The sequence below is a fragment of the Abramis brama genome (genome assembly GCF_963993115.1).
Source record: "Abramis brama genome assembly, chromosome: 10".
NCBI classification, from domain to species: Eukaryota; Metazoa; Chordata; class Actinopteri; order Cypriniformes; family Leuciscidae; genus Abramis; species Abramis brama.
The window spans coordinates 24,893,820-24,920,829 of NC_139972.1; the positions used below are offsets into that span (position 1 = coordinate 24,893,820).

Here is a 27,010-nt window from a genome sequence, read left to right on the forward strand (position 1 = left end):
TGGTAAATCAATACAAAATAAACCTTAACAGGGTGATCATGACCCCAAAACAAAGCTGAATGTACCACTTATCACATGGCTATGCACCAAATCAATAAATACTTGATGTTTTACGGTTCAATATAGGCAGTAATGTAAAGCTGTAGTCCATTATTTTCTGCATAACATAGCAAATGATAATATCAATTGAGAATATCGTCACCAATACAACAAAAATGCATCTCTATGTGGCCTCCTCCCATTAATTAACTGCTTTTTGCAGTTATGGTAAGTCAACAACTAAACTTTGATCTTTGACCCTTCCCATGTGAGGTTCCTGTTTATAGGGATTTAATGTTTTTTTTTTCCTGCTGATTATGGAAACTCAACTTTGCCCTTAGGGGACCAGCAATGAAGAGATCTGTGGGAGGGTTTCTGACTTAAAACCAAGCTATGCCTTGATGCAAAGCAAGTAGCCAAATCTGATGACATGAGGAACAACATCTACAGAGGTTCAAAGAAACCAAAATAGTGATGTTATAAAGAGACTCCTATCAGCAAATTAGTGGTCACGGTTATTTCACACAACAAAAAGGCTTTTTTCTTGATAAAATCTTATCAGTAGTGCATGATGGGAAATTAGGTCTCTTAACATCACTTACTAACAAATGAGGTCTCGCCAAGGTAACCTCTACGTCTCAAGACCACCTCCAGAAACTTAACCTCTTCATCAACCTGGTAGTACTCTTTCTCCAAGGATATCCATGCCCAGTTTAGCCGGAAATGTTGGTTCTTCAGCTTGTTGCCCCCTACAGAAAAAACAGAAGAAACATATTGAACATACAATCAGCTAAAGATTAGTATCAGAGGTGTAGTAATGATTTGGAAAGGATCAATCTTACAGGGTATGAATTGTTTGCTGTGCACTGATTGTATCAATCCATGTACAAACGTACAAAAGTTAGACTCTATACATTTTTGTTAGAAGCATTCAAAGGCTTTCTCTTTGAAGTAATAGCTTTAATATGGCCCACTGAGGTTTAATGGAGCTGAATTCTCGAATTCATAAAGGGTACCTTATTCATCTCAACAAGAACAGTGTGATATCAGTCAAAAATCTCTGATGCAGCGGTGAGGGAAAGTGCAGGTTTAATTGCTTCGTTTCTAATTAAAATAAAAAGGTTTGTCTGTTTTCTATCTGTGTTAGTCTGTTTTATCGTCAGCGTTTGAAGTGTGATTCAAAGTGAGGGCTCGCTCCTGGAGGCCATCCCTACCAGTTACAATCTGCACACAAAGACAGCCACACACACAGACATCAAACACACACAAATGTAGGAATGCAAATAATGGAAAAATTTAATATGTCTAGTCCATCTATATTAATTTAAATATGCATAATTCAGATACAATTATGCAAATACATTATATAAATATGTGGTTTAATAAAAATTAGGTTTTTGTGTTTTTTTTTACCTTGTCTGTAAGCTTTGGTTACCATTTTGTGCACAAAATGTAGGACACAGCTATTATTATACTAAATTTTTACATACATATTATTATTATTATTAAGTTAATAACTAAACTGATTAAATATTGTTTACATTAAAAATTAAACCTGATAAATCATAATTATCAATTAAAAATAATGAATAGATTTAATGTCAAATCAACAGATTATGGCCAAAATTACTATTTTAAAGGGGGGAGTAGATTTGATGTCTGGCATTTTTCATAGTAAGTTAATTTTAGGTTACATAATAGTCTAACATATATAAGAGACCTCATAAGAAAAACACCGTAGAAGGACAGCAAAGTTACCAAAAGTTATTTAATATAAGGACAAACCCTGATAAGTACCACCTTATGTCCTGTTTCAACAGGAAATGGAAAATTGTGAGTCTTACACACACACACTGCACACAAAAAAACATTCTTCGTATAACAAAGAGAAAGATTGATCTGTCTGACAGACCCATCCAATCAGCATTTGGGATCGTTTGTCCAGTCCAGTCCAGCTGGCATGTTAAGAGAAAATAAGAGATAGAGAGGAAGTGAGCAAGGGAGAGAGAGAGAGACTTCAATCCATAGGTCTGTTCTGCTCTGGCTTCTTTGTACTGAGCTATCAGTGGACTGTGGTTTGTTTGCTTTTGGCAACACTACACAGGCCATACCCACCCTGCACACTCCTTTTCTCCTTCCTCCTCTGTTCAGTTGTCACGCTCTGCAAAACCGTCACGTCCAACTATCTCCGTTTCCATTTCATGCAAAGGGCGAGACGCACAAGTCTGGATGTTTTATAGTTAACGTAAATGTGCATGTGTGTAAAGCTTGCTAGTAGCACCTGTTAAGAGCTTTTCATGTATTTTTACAGCTACAATTGTCAAAAAAATCCCATCAATCCAAATATCTAGCATGATCAATGAGGAAGATTCACAATGTTAAACCACTACAGCACAGACACACATCCTATAAAAGTGTGTCACCTCTGATTATTCAAATACTAACCTTGGACAAATATAGATCAACAACTAGAAGACACTTTTCCAATGATTCGGGGCCCTATCTTGCACCCAGCGCAATTGACTTTGTACACCGACGCATGTATCATTCCTATTTGCACCCGACGCACAGCGGACTTTTCCCTCCACAGACGCACGTCGGCAAATTAGGGAAGAAACTTGCGCTCCCGGGGGCGGTTCAGTGAAAAGAGGAGGCGTGTTCCGGCGCAAACGTTCCCTAGTGCTGTTTTGCAGTTTCAGAAAACAATTCCGCCACTGACCAGGAAAAACCTAGTCTAAAGTCAGTGGCGCGTTATTCATATGCTATTTTAAGGGCGCATGCTTGGCCATAATGTAGCGTGTGCACAACATGCATACACTTTGCTTCTCTCATCTACACACAGACGCAGCAGTTCCCATTTTTGCAAACCATACATAATTACAAGGAAAAATATTACCACACAGAGGAAATCATTGTGGTGTCCATGAAGATGTGAAAAAATAGGTATAAATCTAGTTTACACATTTACCCAAATTATTATACGCCTGTTTAACCGAAGCTAATTTGGATGGGTTTCTCCCATCCCCATACAATCTCACTTCTCTGTCTTTTATGGCCCTGAAGAGAACGTTGGTCTCCTTGGCTGTGAACCGCTCCTGGCGTGCGCCTGGCAAATCCACCATTATAATAGCAATCCGCCATGGAACAAACGCGCCTGCTTTTAAAGGGAATGTGAGATGTCGCTCTGATTGGTTTATTTCATGTTACGCCCAAACCACACCAATGAGTAATGTAGTTACTTCAGACCAACCCATTTTAGATTTGCGTCGGGCGCAAGAGTCATTTATCCCGCCGGTATAATAGCAACAGCGCCCGAGATCCGCCTACAAAGTTACTTGCGTTTCGTGTTTGATACTTGCGTTTCAGATCGTTAAAATAGGGCCCTCGGTTTCATTTGCAGGATTTGTGAGAGCTGCTATTATGAAATGTAACAAGCGAAGAAAGCGTCTTCAAACTGCAAGATGAAGCCCTGTCAGAGTAAAGAATTTAACCAACAATGACAGAAGATTCAGATCTGAGCTGAAGTACCTGCCTCATCTTCAAAGTCCGACATTTTGCAGAATAATTGGCTGTGTCAACGCGCTTTTGATGAAAGAGAATTCGAGATTTGCAGAATACAAAGATATTTGGACTTCAACAAAGCCTGCTCTCTGTGACAAGCGAATAAACATGATCCACTTTACTTTTGAGGAAAGAAGTGAGGTGAATTTTCATTCTCTTTCTAGAGATTTGGCCCCTAAAGACAACATACAGTAACTATGTCAAAGTAACAACTCTAAACGATTCTAATTCTCCTCAGTGCAAAAACGGAGAAATCAAAGGGACCTTCGGTTGCACAAAATGACCTCTGTATAAGAGTTTGTGTGTGGGTGAGATCACTTAGCAAGTTCATATGCTATAGGAAGTTTATTTAGTTAAACATTCAATAGTTTCTGATAAAACAAGAAAATTCAACAAGTTCATTCACTTGACCTTATCTGGAAAAACCCTTCAAAGAGCATTTTCCAGAGTCAACCCGTACAATATCCTTCCACATGTGTTTCCCACAGAAAGACCACATCAAGCTTTGATTTTAATGCGCATATATGCACATCATTTTAAATGCAATATGATAAGTCATGTTTAACTAACATATGATAGGCCTAGCATTGTTCTAGATCCGGCCCACAGTTCAGGTATTAGAGGTGAGGTTGTGTTTCAGCTGGATCAACCGACTTCAAAGAGTTCAAGGAAAACCTCACAGTTAATCTATAACTGTAAGTTAAGATTGCTGAGCAGGGGTTTTGTTAACACCGATGTTTTCTCAAAGCCCCGCTTTCTAGGTCACGTTCTAGTGCATTTTCAGAACCCCCTTTGAAAAGACAATGCTTTGAAAAACAACTTCAAAAATGTATTTTCCTCATTTCTTTGATGATATGCGGCTTGCTGCAAGCAATATGTTACGAAAACCAAACCATTAATGTAATTAATTATTTGTATTGTAAAACATAATTTTGTAAGCAAGCACATTCTACATCACATCTTTAAAAACACATGGGCAATACGTGCTGACATTGAATCTTTTTGCCAGTTATTCAGCATATTTTGGGGAATAAAATAAAATAAATTATCTAATGGTTTTGTTCAAGTTAAATATCAACCTGATTATAGTGGATTCTTTCGTATTGTGATGTACATGCAAGTTAAACGGATTATCGAAAAAGAAAAGAAGAGACTTGGTTCATCTGTTTGTTGTTAACTGGAAGGAAGCAGATCTGAATGTGAGCCAGCAGTCAAAAAAGTTTAAAGTGGACGAAGTTATTGGAGAAGTCTGGCATATGTCACCAGAAAGAAGTCTGTTGTTTCACTGGAAGATCGAGTTACAATATTTTATTTAAAAATGACTGAGTCTAAATGTAAAAAAAAAAAAAAAAAAACGTATGCATGGAAGATCAGTAAGATGCACAGGGTGAATTTCCATTTCACGAACCAGCCCATCATTTTATACATTACAGAAATGATGATGTCACTGATTAATGCTCTGGGCAGAGCTAATATAGATTTAGTAGTCACTACAGTCCTAACATAGCATGTCCTGTCTCTCACCACAAGATAATAAGCATGACATCGGTTTTTGATGGACAGATTTGTTATGAATGAGACCGGAGGCTCCGCTCAGCCTGAGCCGTGCCAACTCTGTGCCCCCTGTCTCCTCCATAAGCACTGAGTCTGCAGACTACCCTTATTTGGTCACTGAGAGAGCGATCGAGGGGCCCACGGTGCCCACCATCATTCTCCCTCCATCAGACAAATCCGCCTGTTAGGCATCACTGCTAAACACTGACTTCTCAGCACCTAAAAAAAGACCAGCTTGGAGCAAAATGGAAAGTCTGCATCTATAGTTATTGGATAAAAAAAAAATTAGGATTTTTTGTTTTGTTTTTTTTTTTTTTTTTTTTTTACAAACATGAGGTTGATGTTTTTTTCACTACTTTTACTAATTTAGCTTTCTTTACTATTTTTACGTGATTACAAAAAGCTTTTCAAAGGTTTGGGGTTGATATGATTTTTTAAGGTTTTTAAAGAAGATTTAATCAGATTTGTAATCTGTTATAATTATATTTAATTATATTTCAATTTGAAATAACAGTTTTCTAATTGAATATGTTTTAAAATGTAATTTTTTCCTGTGATGCAAAGCTGTATTTTCAGCATCATTACGCCTGTCTTCAGTGTCACATGATCCTTCAGAAATTATTATAATATGATGATTTGATGCTCATTGAAAACAGTTGTGCTGCTTATTATTTTATTGTAAATTGTGATGGTTCAAAAGAACAGCATTACTTACATACTGTCCCATTTAATCAATGTAATGCATCTAAGATGAATAAAAGTAATAATAAAAAGCATAAAAAGTATTAATTAATAAACTTTTGAATGTGTATATATATATTTAAAATTTAAATTTAAATAAAAAATAAAATAAATATAAACGAGGCTCTTTTCCTCCGGAGGGGAAAAAAACAACAACAAGACAAATGTTTCAAGGAGACCCATGCCAGTGTAGGAGAAACAAATGAGACATTAAATAGATCTAATTTGTAATTTTTACAAATGCATAAAGAAAACGTCACTCTTTCACTCTCTTTTTTTCTTTTTGATTCGACAGAGTTTTTGTCGAAACCATTCTGAAGCTCACTTCCTGGGTCACAAAAGCAGGATTCCCACGCACTCTTGAGAGGAGCAGCTGCCTGGAATTCACTGAAGTCAGCGCAGCTCATTTACGTGTGTCTCAAGGAGACTGGGAGTGAGAAATAAAGTTTGTTAGAGCCTAAAGGTCAAACTGAACCTTGGGAGTTGCACCATGCTCTAGTGACTTCCCTTGCAATCACTGCTGAGGTCAGTTCCCTCACACACCGGCTTAAGTCCCCTGCCAACCCAACCCCCCATACACACATACAGACAGAGGACTCTGAAAATACCTTGCTTGTCTTTTCATTGCAAAATGCCTTTCACTATGCACTTTTCCAAATGGAAAAAGGACAAGCTAAGAGGATGTAGAAGCTTCTAAGAGCACCAAATCCTGTGACAGTCCAGGATGACGGGGACTTCACGTTGTCAATAAAATTATATGGCCTTCCACCAAACCTGTCAGTGAAAGCTTCTCACCCATAAAGCCTGTCTGCATTTGTCTCTCACCTCTCAGCTTTCCGGAGATGTTGGTTGTGCAAGGTGTTTTAACATTCTTTGAACGTTTTAAAGTGCAATAGGCATTTCTTTCGTTTAGCACACCGCATTCGTACTGTGGTCTTCGCTGTGCACGCACTCTGCTATCACACTGGGCAGGGGGATTTTATGAAGGTCACTCTATATGCCTGGAAAACACTGGCACACAAAAACTAAATCCTGTAATTTGGAGTCTAATCCTATTAGCACTAGTTCATTCACACAAGTTCATGCTAGACTCTGAACCAAAAGCACCTCTGTGCCTCTCTCAGGTTTTTATATGCAAAACTAGATTTCAATATTATTATTATTTCAAAAAGTTATTTTGTAATAATAGTAATAATAATAATAAGAAGAAGAAGAAGAAGAAGAAGAAGAAGAAATGTCTGAACAGCAAATCAGTATATTAGAATGATTTACAAAGGATCATGTGACACTGAAGACTGGAGTAATGATTTGCCATCACAGGAAAAGGTATATTTGAAAAGATATATGAAAATAGAAAACAGTTATTTTAAATCATAATAATATTTCACAATTTTACTGTTTTACTGTATTTTTAATTAAATGAATCCAGCCTTGGTGTGCAGAAGAGACTTATTTTATTACTCACCAAGCATCTTACCGACTCTGTTTGAGACCGAGCTTTATTCATTAAACATTAAAGGAATAGTTCACTTCAAAATGAAAATTCTATCATCATTTACTCACCCTCAAGTTGTTTCAAAACTGTATTAAGTTCTTTCTTCTGCTGAACACAAAGGAAGATATTTTGAAGAATGTGGGTAACCAGACAGTTGATGGACCCCATTGACTTCCATAGTAGGAAAAAAATATGCGATGGATGTCAATGGGGTCCATCAACTGTCTGGTTACAACATTCTTCAAAATATCTTCCTTTGTGTTCAGCAGAAGAACACAGAATTTTCATTCTGAAGTGAACTATTCCTTTAAAACATGTAGCTGATGCACCATTTCAAATGTAAAAACATTAAAAACTATTTAAAGGTTCTCCTCATACAAAACTATAATCTAAGTGGAAGAAACGTTCTCTCTCCCTTCTCTGTGATCTCCTTTAAAGGCAGAGAAAGGCAGAATGTCATTCCAAAGCATCAAGGTCGGGTCTTATCCTTGACCGCTGCTCATTAAAAAAAAAGAGGATTAGAGCGCAGACTTGGATGGACACACGATTATTTAACAGTGCTTTCTTTCACTGCTTTTTGATTGAATGGCCTCCTCTGAAACAGTTTCTTGAGGATCAAGCAAGTGTTTGAATACAAGTAAGCGATAGTAGGTGTAATCCACAATATTGAGCCTGTTCTAATGTAAACTCTCCTCCCCCTAAAAAAAAGACCAACTACAACCATGGAGCAAGTCAATGTGAGAGTCTCTACTTTCTTCAGTTTCAGGATAGATAACATACCCTCTCCAGGATAATCCAACCCTTTTCTTTTTCTATGGCAAGGAAAGAAATAGCAATTAATAGCACAAATACATTCCCAATCCCTGCGACTTTGAAAAGTGGACATAATTGTATTCATAACTCGCTGTAATGCCACTGTGGATCCACTGATTGGCTAATGGAAAACTGCAGCAGAAATAGAACAAGGGAATTATCAGGCAGTCAGTAAAGGCGCTTCATGATGAGAGACTTGTTCATTTATGTCAGCTATTATATCCATAGGAAAGTTCTCTCCACCCACTGAGTGGTTTAATTACCACCTTTGTTGTGATGTTAAAATCAGGAATTCATGGTGGCACTGGAAGCAACAACAAAGTCTTTTAGCATGGCAAAATCTCTAGTGTGCACACATAAAGGTCACTGACGATTAAATATTGAAAGTAGCAATTATGCACAGCCACTGAGCACTCAAAAAGGACATCTCTACTGAGGTGGGATTAATTAAACGTTTCAGAAATACTGTGTGAGCTGATGCTGGCATGCCAAATGCACTTGTTTATCATGGACATTTTTGCAGGTTTGCATTTACATTTATGCATTTGTCAGACGCTTTTATCCAAACTCAAAGCGATTGCATTTCAAGGTACACATTTACATTCTTATCAATTCTTGCTTTCCCTGAGAATCAAACCTATGACCTTGGTGTTGCAAGTGCCAACGCTCTACTTTTTGTTTGACCTACAAGAAAGTTACAGGAAAGTTACAGTTAGGTTGCCATTACCTTCTAGTCGATTAAGGAAGAGAGTGTCTGACTGAGTAGAGGTCACAGTTTTTTTTCCACATGCATATTTAATGGTGAGTTTATATGAGAAATGTCATACCACAAGATTGCCATAGAAAATATAAAGCAATTTGTGGTGCAGCATTCTCTGCAGCATTATATTATATTATATTATATTATATTATATTATATTATATTATATTATATTATATTATATTATATTATATTAGGGTGACCATACGTCCTGTTTAACCAGGACATGTTTGGCCAGGATTTCGAGATCGCCCAAAATGCCCGGGATTCGGCTTTTGCTTTCTACAGTCACCATTCATTATGTTTACATTTTATTACATTATTTGACACTGACACGTACGTGCCAGCTTTGCAGATTAAACATTCTGCTTCACACTAGTGTTGTTTTTGGCGGCCTGTTTTAATTTTAGTTTTAGTCTAGTCTTTGTGTCAGGCTGTCATTTTAGTTTTTATTAGTTTTAGTCACATTCATACTCTTTTTAGTCTAGTCAAGTTTTAGTCGACGAAAACTGATGACATTTTAGTCTAGTTTTAGTCAACGAAAACTGATGACATTTTAGTCTAGTTTTAGTCGACGAAAACTGATGACATTTTAGTCTAGTTTTAGTCAATGAAAATTGTATTTTAGTCTCTTTTTAGTAATGCGATTCTATTTAACCCAGTCAATATATAATTTCAAACAAGGCTATCTTATTATAGGCTATTTAGTAGGCCTATATTTAGGGCTGTGACGGTGGCAGGTTTTTTTTTACCACCGCGGTATTATTATTAAAAAATAATATTAAATTTTAATATTCGGGGGGTTATTAAAAAAAAAAAAAAAACTCGTTTTATATTTCCACACAAAGACGCGATGCACTCTGCGCTTTGAGCGGGATGTGGGACACGAGCAGGAAAACACGAAGATATCGATCTCTTTATGATATCTTCGTGTTTTCTACTTGATGTAAATTGGTTTGAAGAGCGAATTTTATCCTCCACAAGGGCAAGATATTTAGGCTGTGTTTGAGATTGCGCTGCCAGAGAAAGTGAAACTAAAAATCACCCACACGTGTCAAACGCGCTTTACAACTAAACTCGCGCCCAATGTCTAATATAACAAGCACAAACTGTGTTAAAAAGAATTTGACATGCAAGTACAAATGTAGGCTATCTGTCCTACAGCGTTTTTCTACTTTACCACAGTAAAGAATACGAATATAATAGGCTTAATTAAAAGTGAACCAAGAAACGTTTATAATAGGCTACCTTTAGAAAATGGGTGAGACGTGACACGTGAGTGAATTTGGGAAAAGAAACAAGAGATTCCATGCAGGGATGAGTCACGATTTTTGGATATTCGATTAGTTTATTTAATTATAAAATATCGAATAGGTTGTGCGATTATACTCTAAAATAAAATCTCCATGTTCTGGCGCTAATGCGGTGACGTGTTCATGTAACAAGAGACGCTGCCAATAATGCACATAACAGCTGTCACAAAGAACCAGCAAAAGTAATGATTATGAATGTGTCAAATATATCAATGAGACATTTTAATAGAATAACTAATGGAGTAATATATGGTTAAATTCGCTGATAATCGGGTGACCAGATCGCAATCCAGAATTTAAAGCCGACAAAGCTATGGGTTCACGCACAACTCTCTCATTCGTCGTGACGTTACATTTCGTCTCGTCTCGTTTTGGTCAACGAAAATGAAGAGACATTTTAGCATAGTTTTTATTTTTTAAACCACATTTAGTCTCGTTTTTATTCGTCAACGATATTGCATTATACATGTATTTTAGTCATCGTCACATGACCATGCATTTACGTCTAGTCTCGTCTCGTTTTCGTCAGGTGATAACGGTTCGTTGACGACAATATTTCGTCATAATTTTCGTTGACGAAAGCAACACTACTTCACACGGATCCCGATCGAGACGAAAACACAGGAATTTTCTTAGCAATGCTAAAACGCACATCAACCGATCACTTGTTTAGCATTCATGTAAACACTACATTCAGATTCACCAATCGGAATTAATTCAGTCCTACTGAATCAAAAGGTGTGCATGTAAACAAAATGAATGGCGACGATAAAGCAAAAGCCATATCCCGGATATTTTGGGCGATCTCGAAACCCCGGCCGGACATGTCCTGGAATATGGTCACCCTATATTATATTATATTATATTATATTATATTATATTATATTATATTATATTATATTATATTATATTATAGCTCTCCTTGGGTTGCCACCTTGTCGTGGTGGAGAGCCTTGCGTGTTCCGATGAACCTGAGAGCGATGCCGTCTGGAGCTTAAGCTCCTGGTAGGGCCACCCATGGCGGTAAGGTCGAGGGGGAGGTTCCAGACAAAGAGCGACCCAAGGGATATACTGTACCATCATACCTCAACAGAGAAGGAAAACTCTGTACAGAAACCCTCGTGAGCCACTGCCTTGTGATTAGCTCCAGGGAAAGCAAAGGCTAAGGGAGTAAACCCCAACAGAAAATCAGGAGTGGAGCCCCTCAGGCGGATGGTGAAGGAACATGTCACCATCCGGCAACTCCTGCAGCTGCGCTGACACTGACTGTATTGGCTCGCCTTTCTGCCAGACCCTGCCAGCAAAGCCGAGAGGGGGGTCCTGACGTCTGGGCAACCCAGGATCTCCATATTATTAGCCCAGGCCTGCACCTGGAGAGGTCACTCCAGCTGCACTGTCTCAGTGCAGAAACAACACGGGGAGCAGCAGTCTACCAGCGTTAAGTCATGGCTCATTTGGCGTCGAGCTGGGCGCTAGGGGTTGCTCCCGACGGTGGGAGGAACCATCGTGCTCCATTGGGTCGTTACCGCCCGCCTTAACCCGGGCAGCCCCCGGGCAGTTAGGTACTACCCCGCCACAAGGTTGTAAAACCCAGCACCAGGAAATAATCAAAAGACCAAAAAATCACCAGCCCTGCGGCTGGCAACTTGGAATGTCAGAACATTGTGCCCTGGCCTCTGTGACGATCTTCAGCAAGTTGACGACGCTAGAAAAACCGCTATCATCAATCACGAGCTGTTAAGGCTCAACATCGACGTTGCCGCCCTTCAAGAGACACATCTTCCATCCAGTGGAAGTCTGAAGGAGAGAGATTACACTTTCTTCTGGCAAGGACTGGAGCAAGACAAGCGCCGACTTTATGGGGTCGGCTTTGCAGTGCGAAATTTTCTCTTACCATCAGTAGAACCTCCTTCTCAGGGGACTGAGCGTATCCTCTCCCTCCGTCTCACAACCTCCTCGGGACCCTTGCACATCTTCAATGTCTACGCCCCCACACTATGCTCCACAGCTGAGGATAAAGATGCTTTCTATAATGAACTTGAGGCCAAAATTGCAGAGATTCCACCGAAAGACAACCTGCTCATGCTCGGAGACTTCAATGCCCGGGTGGGCGCTGACTACATCTCCTGGCCACACTGCATTGGACATTTTGGCGTTGGCAAGCTTAATGAGAACGGACAGCGACTACTTGAGCTATGCTCTTACCACAACTTGTGCATTACCAACACCTTCTTCCCCACCAAGCCCCACCACAGAGTGTCTTGGAGACACCCCAGATCCAAACACTGGCACCAGCTTGACCTTATTGTTACTCGGAGACCCATGCTCAAGCACGTGCTCGTCACCCGCACATATCACAGTGCTGACTGTGACACGGACCATTCCCTGGTCAGCAGTAAGGTGCGATTCCAACCTAGACGAGCCCATCGCTCGAAGCAGAAGGGCCGTCCTCGCATCAACACGGCAAGAACATCAGTGCCAGAGCTGCGGGAACGCTTCGCCAGGGCCATTGATGAGGCCCTGGAGGACTGCCCTGTAGACAGTGTTACGACGCGATGGGAGTACATCCGTGACACCGTGTACAAGGTCGCCTCAGACACCTTCGGGAAGAAGGTGAAAAAGAGTGAAGATTGGTTTGTGGCAGGGATCGAGGTGCTGGAGCCTGCCATCACTGCAAAACGTACCACTCTCCTTGAGCACAAGAGACAGCCTTCTGCAAGGACATTGGCTGCCTTCAGAGAGGCACGTAATAACACCAAGAGGATTGCCCGGAAATGTGCGAACGACTACTGGCTGAAGTTGTGTAGCGATATTCAGACTTCGGCAGACTGTGGTAATATCCGAGCCATGTATGAGGGCATGAAGAAAGCGTTTGGTCCCAACGCCATCAAGACTGCTCCCCTAAAATCTACTTCCGGCGAGATTATCACAGATCGCAGAAAGCAGTTGGAGAGATGGGCTGAGCACTACCAGGAACTGTACTCAAGAGAGAACATTGTTACTGACACAGCCAATCGAAATACCATGCCTCTGCCCATCATGGAGGAGCTTGACTCGCCACCCACCATCGAGGAACTTGGGAAGGCCATCGATTCACTGGCCTGTGGGAAAGCACCAGGCAGTGATGGAATTCCACCAGAGATCATCAAGGCAGGAAAAGTGAGCTCTCTTCTCGGCCACCTCCACAACCTCCTGCTCAAATTCTGGGAAGGGGGCATCATACCCCAAGACATGCGAGACGGTAAGATCCTCACGCTCTATAAGAACAAGGGCGATCGCAGTGACTGCAATAACTATCGTGGGATCTCCCTCCTCAGTGTTGCGGGGAAAGCCTTTGCACGTGTCATCTTTAACCGCCTACAACTGCTCGCCGATCGTGTGTACCCGGAGTCGCAATGCGGGTTCCGAGCAAAACGGTCAACAATTGACATGGTGTTCACCCTTAGGCAGCTACAGGAGAAGTGCCGTGAGCAGAGACGTCCCCTGTTCCTTGCCTTTATAGACCTGACCAAGGCGTTCGACATGGTCAGTCGGACTGGCCTTTTCACTGTCCTACACAGGATTGGATGCCCCCCCAAGCTCTTGAAGCTGATTATATCATTTCATGAGAACACGATGGGCACAGTCCAGTATGGCGAGTCATCCTCAGACCCCTTCCCAATCAGGTGTGGTGTGAAGCAGGGGTGTGTCCTGGCGCCAACACTCATTGGCATGTTCTTCTCCCTGCTCCTGCGCTATGCCTTCTGCAACTCCGAAGACGGGATCTTCCTCCATACTAGGAGTGATGGGAACCTCTTCAACCTCGCCCGCCTCAGAGCAAAGACTAAGGTCCGCAGGGTACTCATACGGGAGATGTTGTTTGCAGATGACGCTGCTCTTGCTGCACACACTGAGGGTGCCCTCCAGCGACTTATCACTTGCTTTGCAGATGCATGCACAGAGTTTGGCCTTGCCATCAGCCTCAAGAAAACCAAAATATTGGTTCAAGATGTCAACACCACTCCTGCAATCACTATCGGCGACCACACCCTGGAGGTAGTGGAGAATTTCACCTACCTTGGCTCCACCATCTGCAGCAACCTATCCCTGGATACTGAGCTCAATATAAGGATAGGCAAAGCAGCCACCGCCATGGCTCGACTAGCAAAGAGGGCTTGGGACAACACTCTGTTGACACTCAAAACAAAACTGAAGGTGTACCAAGCATGCGTCTTGAGCACCCTCCTCTATGGCAGTGAAGCTTGGACTCTATATTCTCGCCAAGAGCAAAGACTGAATGCCTTTCATATGCGTTGCCTCAGACGACTCCTGAGCATCACCTGGCAGGATCGTATCACAAACATAGCCATCCTGGCTCAGGCAGGTATGCCAAGTATGTTCACCATCCTTACACAGAGCAACTGCGCTGGCTTGGCCACCTGTGCAGGATGGATGATGGTCGTATGCCAAAGGACGTTCTGTACGGGGAGCTTGCCACAGGAACACGACCAACTGGACGGCCAACCCTGCGCTATAAGGACGCCTGCAAGCGAGACTTGAAAGCGTGCAGCATCTGCCCAGCTGATTTGGAAGCAGTGACATCGGACCGCGAAAATTGGCGATCCACCGTTAAGACTGGTGTCCTTCTAGCCGAAGAAAAAAGAGCAATGCAGTGGGAGGAGAAGAGGACCCGCCGGCAGCAAAGCGTTCAGCCTGCCCCCACTGACACCACCACTGCTTACACTTGCAGCAAGTGCCAGCGGTGCTGTCGCTCCCGTATCGGACTCTACAGTCATAGCAGAGTCTGCAACCAAACCACAGACTGACCTGGGTGCAGATTCTAAACCATTGTCTCTCGAAGACAGAAGGATGCCAACAAGATTATATTATATTATATTATATTATATTATATTATATTATATTATATTATATTATATTATATTATATTATATTATAGGGTCAATTTATCAAAGAAAAAAGAATCCTGAAAAAAATAATGTATCACTGTTTCCAAAAAAAAAAAAAAAAAAAAATTAAGCAACACAACTACTTTCAATATTGATAATAATAATAAACGTTTCAAATCAGCATTTTAGAATGATTTCTGCTTTGCCATCACAGGAATAAATTACATTTTAAAATATATTCAAATATTAAACTATATTTTAAACTATAATAATTTCTCAATATTACTGTTTTTACATGTTTAATGATAGTGTATTATTGAAGAATTTTGTACCTGAAAAACCACTTGAAAATAGTAAAGAAAATCAATATCTGTATCTGTAAGACAAATAAACATTTAAACGTGTTTGTCTTCTTCAGAAATTACAGTAATATGAATTTCTTTAAATTTCAATTAATTGTAACTTCTATTCCTTTAAATCTGAATTGGTATTTAGCATCTTGTTTGCTACCCCAATTTAAATAGTTGCAATGCAACTGACAACATTCCCCTAAAGTAAAAGATTTGTTATTACTCATGCATGGTAGCATGTCATTTCAAGTGGACAAGTTTGGCAAAGTCTAGACTAACATGTCAACTGGCTGAAAGGAGCATTATATACCAAACTTCGAAAAGCGGTAGTGCGTTTCTCCTTACTGTTGGACCAGTGAAAACCTCAATGATTTGAAGAGGAGGCGGCGAAAGGGCCAGAGTGAAAACACTGGAAGCAGAAAAGAAAAAACAACACAGGCATATAATGATTCAGGATGAGAGGGACGTGACAATGAGAGAGGGACTGTGGTTTTTCTTGACCCTCAATGCCCAGTGTTTGCTGGCTCATCAGGCAGAATAATGGCAGCTTGTTTGCTGAATGGCTTCAGCGCAAGGACACGGCGAGTAAAAGCTGGGCCCCCTGACTGTCGAGCTCCATGCTAATAGCTCTCAGGTTGTTTGTGGCGAGTCTATTCTCCCCTCTGGGAGAGTTTCCAACTGAGCTGCTTCTTTTGGAAGGACATGTTTGAACAGTATTAGTCACTTTTTTTTGAGTGGCTTGCCACATCTTTTCTCAAAAATAAGGACCTCTTCTGCAAATTCAAGCAGAGAGAGAATGCCAATTTGCACTGCCTGAAACAATTGCTTTCGAACTGTCAAAAAGGTAACATGGGGAGTTAGTGGGAAAAGTCTTATAGCTACTGAAATGCAGCATATGATGTAAGAATACATTTTGGGAAGGAAAAAAACACTAGATTTTGAAGTTCTCTTTGAAGGGAGATTCTGTGTTGTGGGAGTGATTAAAAGGAGAAACATTTGATTCAAGATTCTTTTGCATAAAATGTAGGAGATGAAAAAGATGAAAAATCATGGTGCATAGCATATGGGTTAGAGGTACTGCCTTAAATCAATTGGGTGGTGGAAGCTAGTGCTTTTCACGAGTGGGGAAACATGAGCACAAGATAATGCACATTATTGTTCAAAATCAGTAAGATTTTTTTTTTTAAGAATCTTTAATTCAGCAAGGATGTATTACATTGATCAAAAGTGACAGTAAAGACATTTTACAATTTCTATTAGATTTCCATTTCCAATAAATAAAAATAAAAAAATAAAAAAACGGTTTCACCAAAAATATAAAGCAGCAAAACTTTTTTTTTCATCGTTGATAATAATAATAATAATAAATGTTGCTTGAGCAGCAAATCAGCATATTAGAATGATTTCTGACGGTGTCACTGAAGACTGGAGTAATGATGATACAATAAAATATATTAAAATAGAAAACAGTTATTTTAAATTGTAATAATATTTCACAATATTACTGTTTTACTGTAATTTTGATCAAATAAATGTAGCATAAGAAACGTACCAAGCTCTAACATAGCCAACACATTTGGATGGTATTGCCATGGACACATAGATTAATCCATATTTATATAAAAAAATTATATTAAAAAAAATTATTATATAAATAATTATTTTTATTTATACACATTTATTTTACTTAATTTACTTAATTTACTTAACATAACCGCGATGCTTCATTTTCTATGAGATTTTAAGGGAAGACGTGCTTATCGGCAGTATTAAAGCAATCAGCATTGCATGAGAGTCGTATAAAAAAATATTAACTTAAAACATAATGTATACAGACATGTTCCTCTGGTCAACACTGCTTTATGTAACGGTCAATTGGTATATGCAATGAAATGTTTCATTAGTGTTATTGACTAGCACTAATCTGCCAATGCGGTCTGCAGTCAAAACACATATTTATGCTTTTATACACTGTTCTTTCATCGCAGTTAATTAAATGCAACCATTTCACTGCTTATCAGCAAAGACATGAATTTTGAGTACTGAGCAGCAAACAGAGGCTTTACTTTAAATGAGCCTATTTAGAGTTCAAGCACACCACAAAAACCTCTAAACAAAGTGCTCTAATCACGGTTTCTAAATGCCCAACATGTCCTTTTCAGTCTTACTCCAGAGGCTAAGAAAAACTTTTTAATAGGTCTGACAAAGTCCGAGTTAATTCAGTATAAGCCTAGTTTATTCCCTGTCTGCCCTGAAACTCTACCCCATTCATCTCTGATGTCCAACGACTTTCGTTTCGAGACCAAACTGAAGTCTAAATCCATAGTGGCCATACATACAATTAAGAAAAAAAAGTATAAGATAACATCCCTGGATGTGTAAGAGTTTCATTGTGGTTCATACTAAAAAAGAAGCAAAAATAAATAAATACAATAAATATAGAAGACAGGTAGATAACTAGCAAATCAGCAATGAAAATTATTATAAAGATGAACACTGGTTTGAAAACATGACATAGTGAGCATCATACCTGAGTAGGCTGACAGATGTGACATACACAGACCCGAAGAGTGCCTAAAAATGAACATTGCCCTTAACTTTCTCGGTGCACGAGCACGAAAGGCCACTACCATGTTCTGGAGTGGCGTGCTGATGCATTCTCGACAGTCAGTGACCTTTTCACTGAAAAGTGGTATTTAGAGTGCCATTTCTAAGAGATCTTCACTTAAGAGGCAGTACAAAGCAGAATAGCAATACAACTGCAAGGAAGAACTGACAATCAAATGTGCTGCGAATAAGAGGAAGATACTTCAGAATCAGAAACAGGAAAAAGTTGATTTACATGGATAAATCGGCCATGAAATTCAAATAAATCACAATTAGAGACACACAAAATAAATATCAGACTATATTAGAGATTTCTTAGTACCTAGGCTATTTTTACATTTAGATTACATTTGCCATAACCAAACTCTCACTTAACACACAAGTTAATCTTTAAAGATTATAATATGTAATCTGTAACACAAGTAATTTGCTATAGCAAATCTTAAAATGAATATCCATTTCTCACACTGTAAATTATAATATTGTGATACAGCATTTTAAACAACTGAAATTAGTTTTCAGTGTTTTGTTTTTGATTTATGTAGACAATTTATTGTTATCAGCCATGAAAATGAATAAATTATTAAAATTATATATACTGTATGTATGTATACATATATGGAAATGTATGCATCGCATCAACATGAAAATGATCTGCTTTAATAACGAATAAAAAATTGTAATATCAGTGCCTCCTTAGTCACTATAACAGACAAAAACAGTGTGCTCCAAATAATAACAAACAATTTCATGTCTTCAATGAACACACCATGTAAAAAATTCACAGTACAGGGTGGAAAAAGTATATAAATCTCTGAGCCAGTGACTGCAAAAGCTAACTAAAGTCAGGGGTCAGTTAACCAGCAGGTCAAACAATAAGACAAGATGGGAGGTGATTGGCTCTGACCTATAAAAACACTCACAGATTTGCTATTGACAAGAAATGAATCCAAAGGGTTCACATACTACAACTGTATTTGCAACTCAATGCTTTGGAGTAATGAAAAATCCAAGTCGCTGGAATCTGAATATAAATAAATCTTATGGCTATGTAAAAATACATTGCTAAACGCTGTCCATTTTCAGGCCCCCGGACAAGTTCCCAAACAGAATAAAGTCCCAACGACATGTAAAAACACATAAATCAAGTGATTTACTTTATTTAGTAGGGCAAAAAAGGCATGCTGAAGCTTGCGCATAAGTACAGTGCTATGATGAAGAGCAGTAAATAGGAAATGCATTGCAGCTTTTACAGACTAAGGTGCTCATGCTGCTGTCCCGGGGCTTGAAGAGGCGGTCAGCATGCGTGTCATTGATTTACAGGACGAAGGTTACACTCACAGCCGGGACAGATTGACTTTCATCCCCAGGGATTGGGCTGTACTTGTTGATGGCTCTTTCACAGTCTGCAACATGCGCTAAATCCCCTTTAGTTGCTTGTAAAACTCAAGGTTATGAGGACAGCGGTGAAAAGTGCTACATCTTGGCCAAAGGCGTTGACTGATGATTAGACAAGTGCTAAAGACATGCAGTGTTAATGACATCTATTGACTAACCATGAATAAATGAATAACTGAATTGACTGAATGAAGGAAAAAGGGGGCTTCACTTTACTGGTGCAAAGCCTGTCCTTTCATTAGCTTTATCCCTCATAGTCCATAAAGCCGTTCAGTCACAGTGCTCCTCATTCATGTTATGAGTACTGGTGTCATCCAGAAAACTAGAAAATTATGCTTTTAAGCACTTTTTCAGATATTGATTAGTTTTCATTCATCTTCCTCTGCAGTGAGCTGTTAACCTCACCAAATGGATCACAGAGTCAGAGAGATGAACTTGAGAATCAGTCTGATTCATGAACAAATCATTCAGACCTGCTGAACTGAATGACCTGGTTAATTGAAAAGATCCAATTCAAAAGAATGGGTCAGACATCTCTACTAACACACAAAGAGTGCTAAGGCAAATATATATATATATATATATTTTTTGCTTATTTTAATTTACTTACTTATTTTAGTCTGTTTCTTGACCAAACAAAAGTATTGTATGGTTTCTTTATAAGACTTTGAATATAAAGTCATATGAATTATTTAAACTATTGCTTTTGATTTAAAAAAACAACCAGTACAATTCTTTAAAATGATGTTCAACAGAAAAAAAAAAAAGTCATACAGATTTGCAACGACATGAGGGCAAGTAAATGATGACAGAGTTTTCCTTTTGGGGCAAACTATTCCTTTAAGAAAATTCAGAAAAAAACTAAACTGTGCTTTTCTTTTCAACTGAATGCTTTTTCAGAAGAGCCACGTAACAGTAAATAGCTAGAAGTCAGAAATTAGAATTTATTTGAGGCAACAGAATGAAAGAATGGCGTGACATGGCTCAGGGCTTTAGGAAGTTGCTCATAACCACTCCAAGGGATTGAGCCACTTCTCTATCTTTCATCTCCCCCTGCACTTCCTCCCAGTCATTACACAGATCTAAAAATTCCCTTATCCCGAGGGGAGGTGGATGTGGGGGCAGGTGGGTAGTGCTTCACAGGTTATCTCCCAGGAGGAGATGCTCAACAGCACCGGCTGCTCACACCTCCCTCCCCTGAGATACTTGCATCTGACTATCAGCACAATGCCAGAACATACAAGGCAGCTTGCATGCATTAGTGTGGGCTATAGTGGGATCCAAAAGTCTCATAATGAAATAAATAAATAAATGATCCAATAAAAATTACACCACGGTCAAAGATCGTGCAGTCCAAAACCAACATTTTAAACACTTTATTCCATACTGGACAGCACCACAAAATACCTACATCTTTATATCAAGAATTTGGACGGGATCTCATTTCTCTCTCATTTCATCTCAAGACACTGTTCTGATGGAGCTCTACGATGAGGTGAGCTATCAATTTCAGACTGTGTCAGTGAGTAGGAGGGTGAGAGAGAGAAAAAGGAAGATAGAGGGAGAGATGGGGGGGTGGAGGAGGAAAGCTTGTCAGATTCAAGTCAAGACACCCAGGCCCTGCGGGAAGGGACTGCGAGTCTGCAGCTTGGCCCTCGCTGTCAGCAGATCCTCAAAGACAGAAGCAGGAAGGAGGCGGTGAGAAAGCGAAGGCCAAGGAAGAATTATGCAGCCTGATGTGATAGAGATAGTGGCAGGCTTACAGATGCAGAGTGACAGCGTGTCTGCAGCACTGGAGCATCCGGAAGAACAGCAAACAAGGTCTTTTTGTTTGCAGGATATTACCTTTGAAACCCATGACTGAGGCCCACAAAAAATAAGATGAAAGATTGGCTTTACCGTGAAAAGCATTCATCCTTACACTGCCAACATGAAAACTGTATCACTGGCTTGACAATGTATCGTATACTGTGTCACAGTTGTCATTCTGTGATTTGTATAGTCTATTTTAGTGCTTATAGCCTAAACATGTTTGGAAATGTTACCAATTATGTTTGGATATTTAACTATATATATATATATATATATAATTAAATAATTAAATATATATAATTCTGACCACAAATATATACATATGTATATATATATATATATATATATATATATATATATATATATATATAGTTGTGGTCAGAATTATTGGCACCACTGGTAAATATGAACAAAGATGGCTCAGTGACACATTTGTGTTGATTTTGACATTTGTTTTGAATTGTTGTCCTGATGGAAGATCCAACCATTATACAATTTCTAGCAGAGGTCACCAGGTTTTGATTTTTTATCTTTTGGTATTTGCTAGAATCCATGATACCATGTATCTGAACAAGATGTCCAGGACCTCCAGCAAAAAAATAGGGCCACAACATTAAAGATCCAGTGGTATATTTACCAGTGGGCATGGCATACTTTTTGTCCCTGTTTGCACCCAACCCATCTGCTGGGTTTGCTGCCAAAAAGTTCTTTTTTGGGGCGTTTTCACACCTATAGATAGTTTGTTTTGTTCCGAAACAGGGAATTAATTTGTTACAATGTCTTTTCTTCTTGGTTCAGTTCACTTTCACAAGGCAACCTTTCAAAGCATCCCAAAATGGGTTTATGCAAGTCAAGAGTTTCCTCTGCGTCATCCATCAAAATGATTGAGAAGTTAGCTCCATGAGCTTATTGTGGCTTTATTTGTAACTGTGAGAAACACGCAAACCCTATACAAATGTAGCCGTCATTCCCACTGTTAAATTATATAGTACATTCGTATTAATACTAAAGCAAATTAAAACACGCTCTCTCTGGATCTCTCAGCGCTGTCTAGGGGTTAACAGTGTCAAGACATATGCAAACACTATACGGATGTTATAATGCAACTAGAGCAGGAATCAAGGCTTCATCAAGACAGCATTCTCAAACGGAGAAGCTCAATTACACAACATTTTAGGCGAGAAAAACGGGGAGAAAACGCACCAGGTTCCGAAACAAACGCTCAGGTGAGAAAGCTAGGGTCTTTGGCCACTCAAACTCTCCTCCTCACCGTGCATTAGGACGATAGAGACACATTTCCTCTTCCAGGCAGATTTGTAACATCTTTAGTTGATTGGAACTTCTTAATTATTGCCCTGATGGTGGAAATGGGTATTTTCAGTGCATTAGCTACTTTCTATTTTGTGAGGCTCAACAATCTTTTGCTGCACATCAGAACTATATTCTTTGGTTTTACTCATTGTGATAAATGATTAAGGGAATTTGGCCATTGTGTTTCTTCATATTTATACTCCAGTGAAAGAAGCAGTCATAGCTGGACAATTTCATGTCGTGCTAAAAAAGAAGAAGTAAGTATTAATGGGAATATACTTCAGAGATATTTTACTCCTAAAACATTCTAGGGGTGCCAATAATTGTGGCTAATGTGTTTAGGAGAAAAACACATTTCATAATGTGTAACAATTCTTTTACTTTAATGAAAGGTTAGATTTTCACAAATTTTTTGAATGGAAGATCAAAAGGATAAACAATGCAGATTTATTTTTACAGCCATCTTTGATCATATTTGCCAGTAATTCTGACTGTATATATATATATATATATATATATATATATATATATATATATAGTTGCAATTTGGCAGATATTAATTTGATGATAATTTTGATGATATTAAATTAATCTTGTATATTATTTTAATATTCTTTAATACGTTTTAAAAAGTTAGAATGTATTATGGTTTCCACAAAAAAATTTGAACTGATTTACACTGATAATAATAACAAATGTTTCTTAAACACCAAATCAGTGTCACGATCGCTACATTTCCCATCATCCTCCCTGGCCCTCACCTGCATGCTCTTCCTCTGTTCATTGTCAGCTGTATCTTGTTAGTTTCCATGGTCACTGTCATTGAGTTAATTTGCCCCAGCTGTGTCTCGTTTCCCTGATCTGTTCTCTGTGTATTTAAGCCCTCTGGTTCTCCCTGTTCCTTGTCTTATATAATTTACTTTAGTTATAGTTGATGTGTGGTTATGCTTCCTGATCTTATTTTTTAATTAAAGTCTCCAGTTGAATCTCATTTGTTGTGCGCTTGATCTCAACCACCTCATCCGTGACAATCAGTTGATCATTAGAATGATTTCTGAAAGATCATGTGACACTGAAGACTGGAGTACTGATGCTGAAAATTCAGTGCGAATTTTGCACAGGAATTAATTGCATTTCAATAAATATTAAAATAGAAAACAGTTATTTTTAAATTGTAATAATATCTGTATAAAAAATATGCAATAAAAATATGTAATAATTAGAGTTTTATGGGCTGAATCAAGTAGAAATTGCACTTTAAGGTAACAATTTCAGGTTAGAGATTACCACATTTTAGAGTGCATAAATGATAAGAAGATATTGATTTTTTTTTTTTTTTTTTAAACACTGCCCTACTCCATACTTCAATTCCCGTGGCAGAACAGGTCTTGAGGTGCACTGGCATGGAAAAACTGACCCAGTTTAATAGCTGGTTTTCTGTAAACTTTTGGAATGGAATGTGTAGCCTGGTAAAAACTCGTCTTCAAATCCTCACTGCAAGAGCAACATCCTGAGGGAGGGAATGACGACATTCAAATAATCCGGCGGGGCAAGCCTGGACAGAATGGGGAGAATGTGTGTCGGGCACGTGAACCCGGACAGAAATTTTGCTACTGCCAATACATACACGACACGCTGCTGTGAGCAAGACAGACATGCTGCTGCTGCTGCACAATATAGCATACATGAATTACCTGTAGCAGATCTATACAGGTGGAGCTGGGGGAGGTGGAGGATGTCTGAAAACACCCTACAACTGGTACAGAAAATGCTGACCAGTATTTTGAAGGTTACGCAGCGATACAGCAGGAACCAATCAGCTGTTCCCTATAGAGAATTATGTGATTGCAAGAAGATTGAGATAATGACCTGTCAGCTGCACTATCTAGAGTTTCATGACATAACTTTGTATATCCAATATCAGTAATTACTGCTAATTTGAAAAAATAAAAACCCTCTAATTACTGCAAATGCCTGATATGGTTCCAATATATTGTTTCATTAACATTACCATGGCTGTCAGCAGCAAAACCTCTAACTCACAATAGTGCTGGGCTGTATACCAGTTCATACCGAATACCGGTGTTTATTTTTATTATGATATGAATTTTTAATATACTGCAATACCGCAATAAAGCGACAATATGTATGTCGCTTTAACATCGTTCGGAACGCGATACGGCGCGACACTGTTTGAGAGGGTCCCTTTCCTTTTGCACTGTGGTGAGGGCACAGCTGTATGTTCAAATTCAAGTTCAAGTTCAAATTTATTTGTATAGCACATTTAAATACAACCACAGTTGACCAAAGTGCTTAACAATGTCAAGATACACACAAATAAGTATGTGTTACTAAGGGTGACGGTGAAGATGGATAGGTTAAACTATAATTGAGAGCTGTCAAATTATATTACAGTGCTTCCCATACATTGGTTTACAATATCAACACATCCTTTTGGAAAATCTATTTGTGGTTGGCATTGATACCGCTGAATAAACATGAGCACTGCACGTTTCAAAGTCAAAACACGGAGCGGGTGTTTTTATATGAATGTATCTGAAGTGAACTGACAGTCTTTAGAAAAGTTTCGATGTTATTTGAATTGAATCTCTCTTTATCTTTCCTGATAAAGCAGCGTTTATGAGCGCTGCGCTGCGCTGCTTTGTTTACAGCCATTACCGGGGAAACCGCTATTTCGGCCGCTCCTAAAGCACCTCCTACTGGCACCTCTTTGTAAACAGCCTTGTAAACCTGTATTAATACTAGTGTGGATTTTTTCTACAATATTCACTCAAGACAGTAAAATAGGGCATTCTAAGTCAATCTACTGCAGTATTTCCTCTCTCAGTCAGTAGAAAATGTGGTTAACACCCAGTCATTCTTTGAAAAAAATTAAATAAAATACCGACATATACCGTGAAACCGTTATAATTTTGAAAAATACCGTGATATGGATTTTTGGTCATACAGCCCAGCACTAACTCACAATCAACATTACATTGACTGTTACACTACTTCCTACTATGTAGGTTCCTACTTGAGATGCGCTATATCCCCCAGTGTTAAAGTATTAAATTCACGGAGAGGCAAAAGAACAAATAAGTATGACAGTGGAGTTCAACCAATGCTTTCATGACCTGCTAACCTCATGTATTTGTAAGCAAGCTCCACTGAAACATAACTCCCACTCAAGAGTACTGAAGTTGCTGCTGTGCAGAAGAAGTCTGCAGAGGAGGATGAGGGAGCGCTTGTTACATCAAAGTGTAGTGCTTGTTACTTCTTTACTGTAACTATTTTACTTTCTAACTATAAGCCTATATTTCCAAACAGTGGACATGAAAATGAAAGGGATATTAAAATCAAACCACTTGACATTTTCCTGTGAAACACTGATGTGCCAATCCAGGAAAATAATAATGACACCCTTGTGGGCAGCAGATGTTACCTGTATATGGTCTATAATCTACAACCAGATGGTTTATGTGAATCTGTGTCTATAATGTCAAAATCACTACTTACACGGCCAGCCGTAAACGAATGTGCTGAATAGCACATGTTTTTGTCTACGGCCCAAAATAGGCTGCAGCAATTTATGATTGTGCTTATCCTGTAATTATGAACGACTTTGCTCTAATCGCTGGAAGATCTGTACCTAAAGCACCATTCTGCAAAGCCAAAGGTGGTATTTTCATTAATAATGGAATGTGAACAGATGAGAGAGTGGAAAAAAAATATGCTGATCTATGCACATCCGTTGTGAAGATGAAGGATAAAGCCTGTAAGAGACTCTCTGACCTGACCGATGCATGTATGAGCTTGTTGTCTTCGTAGCACTTCATGGCATGTGGTGAAACATAATCCTTTTGCTAACCTGAGATTGGAGTGAGGTGGTGCTTCAGAGATGAGCTGGAAAGAGACCCCCTCAATGTCAATGGTTATGAATGAACACAAAAGTTTCATGTTGAGCGACCAACACTTGAGCAGGTTTTGGAAGTCAACGTAACCTAAACAATTCCTTTACAATGAAATAATAAAGTGGGAGGAATTCACTAGTGTAGTAGATTATTTGCATATGCTTTCTGCATCCAATTAATTATATTATATTATATTATATTATATTATATTATATTATATTATATTATATTATATTATATTATATTATATTATATTATATTATATTATATTATATTATTATAGTCATGATTTTGGTTCTTGTGTTCGGAGAAGATTATTTCTTTCAGTTTTTCCTGGTTTCCCTTGTCCTGTTAGTTTCTGTTTAATTGGTCATCATGGGCTTTAAGTATGTTCTTATTTCTTTTATGACAGTAAACAGAAACAATGCTATATTTATACTTACAAAATTGGATTCT

At 38.7% G+C, this 27,010-nt stretch overlaps 1 protein-coding gene across 2 annotated transcripts in view; it reads right to left on the minus strand.

Annotated features, from left to right (window-relative positions):
• The window catches only part of LOC311091174 (FRAS1-related extracellular matrix protein 2-like), an 82,796-nt gene that overhangs the window by 41,203 nt on the left and 14,583 nt on the right, over positions 1–27,010 (minus strand). For both annotated transcript variants that reach the window (XR_014608014.1, XM_084126978.1), the window contains exon 3: positions 642–788. Coding sequence is in view for 1 of the 2 variants with exons in the window: in XM_084126978.1 (XP_083983104.1) it covers positions 642–788 (147 nt within the window). In the remaining variant the exon portion in view is untranslated. The remainder of the gene's footprint in view (positions 1–641; positions 789–27,010) is intronic.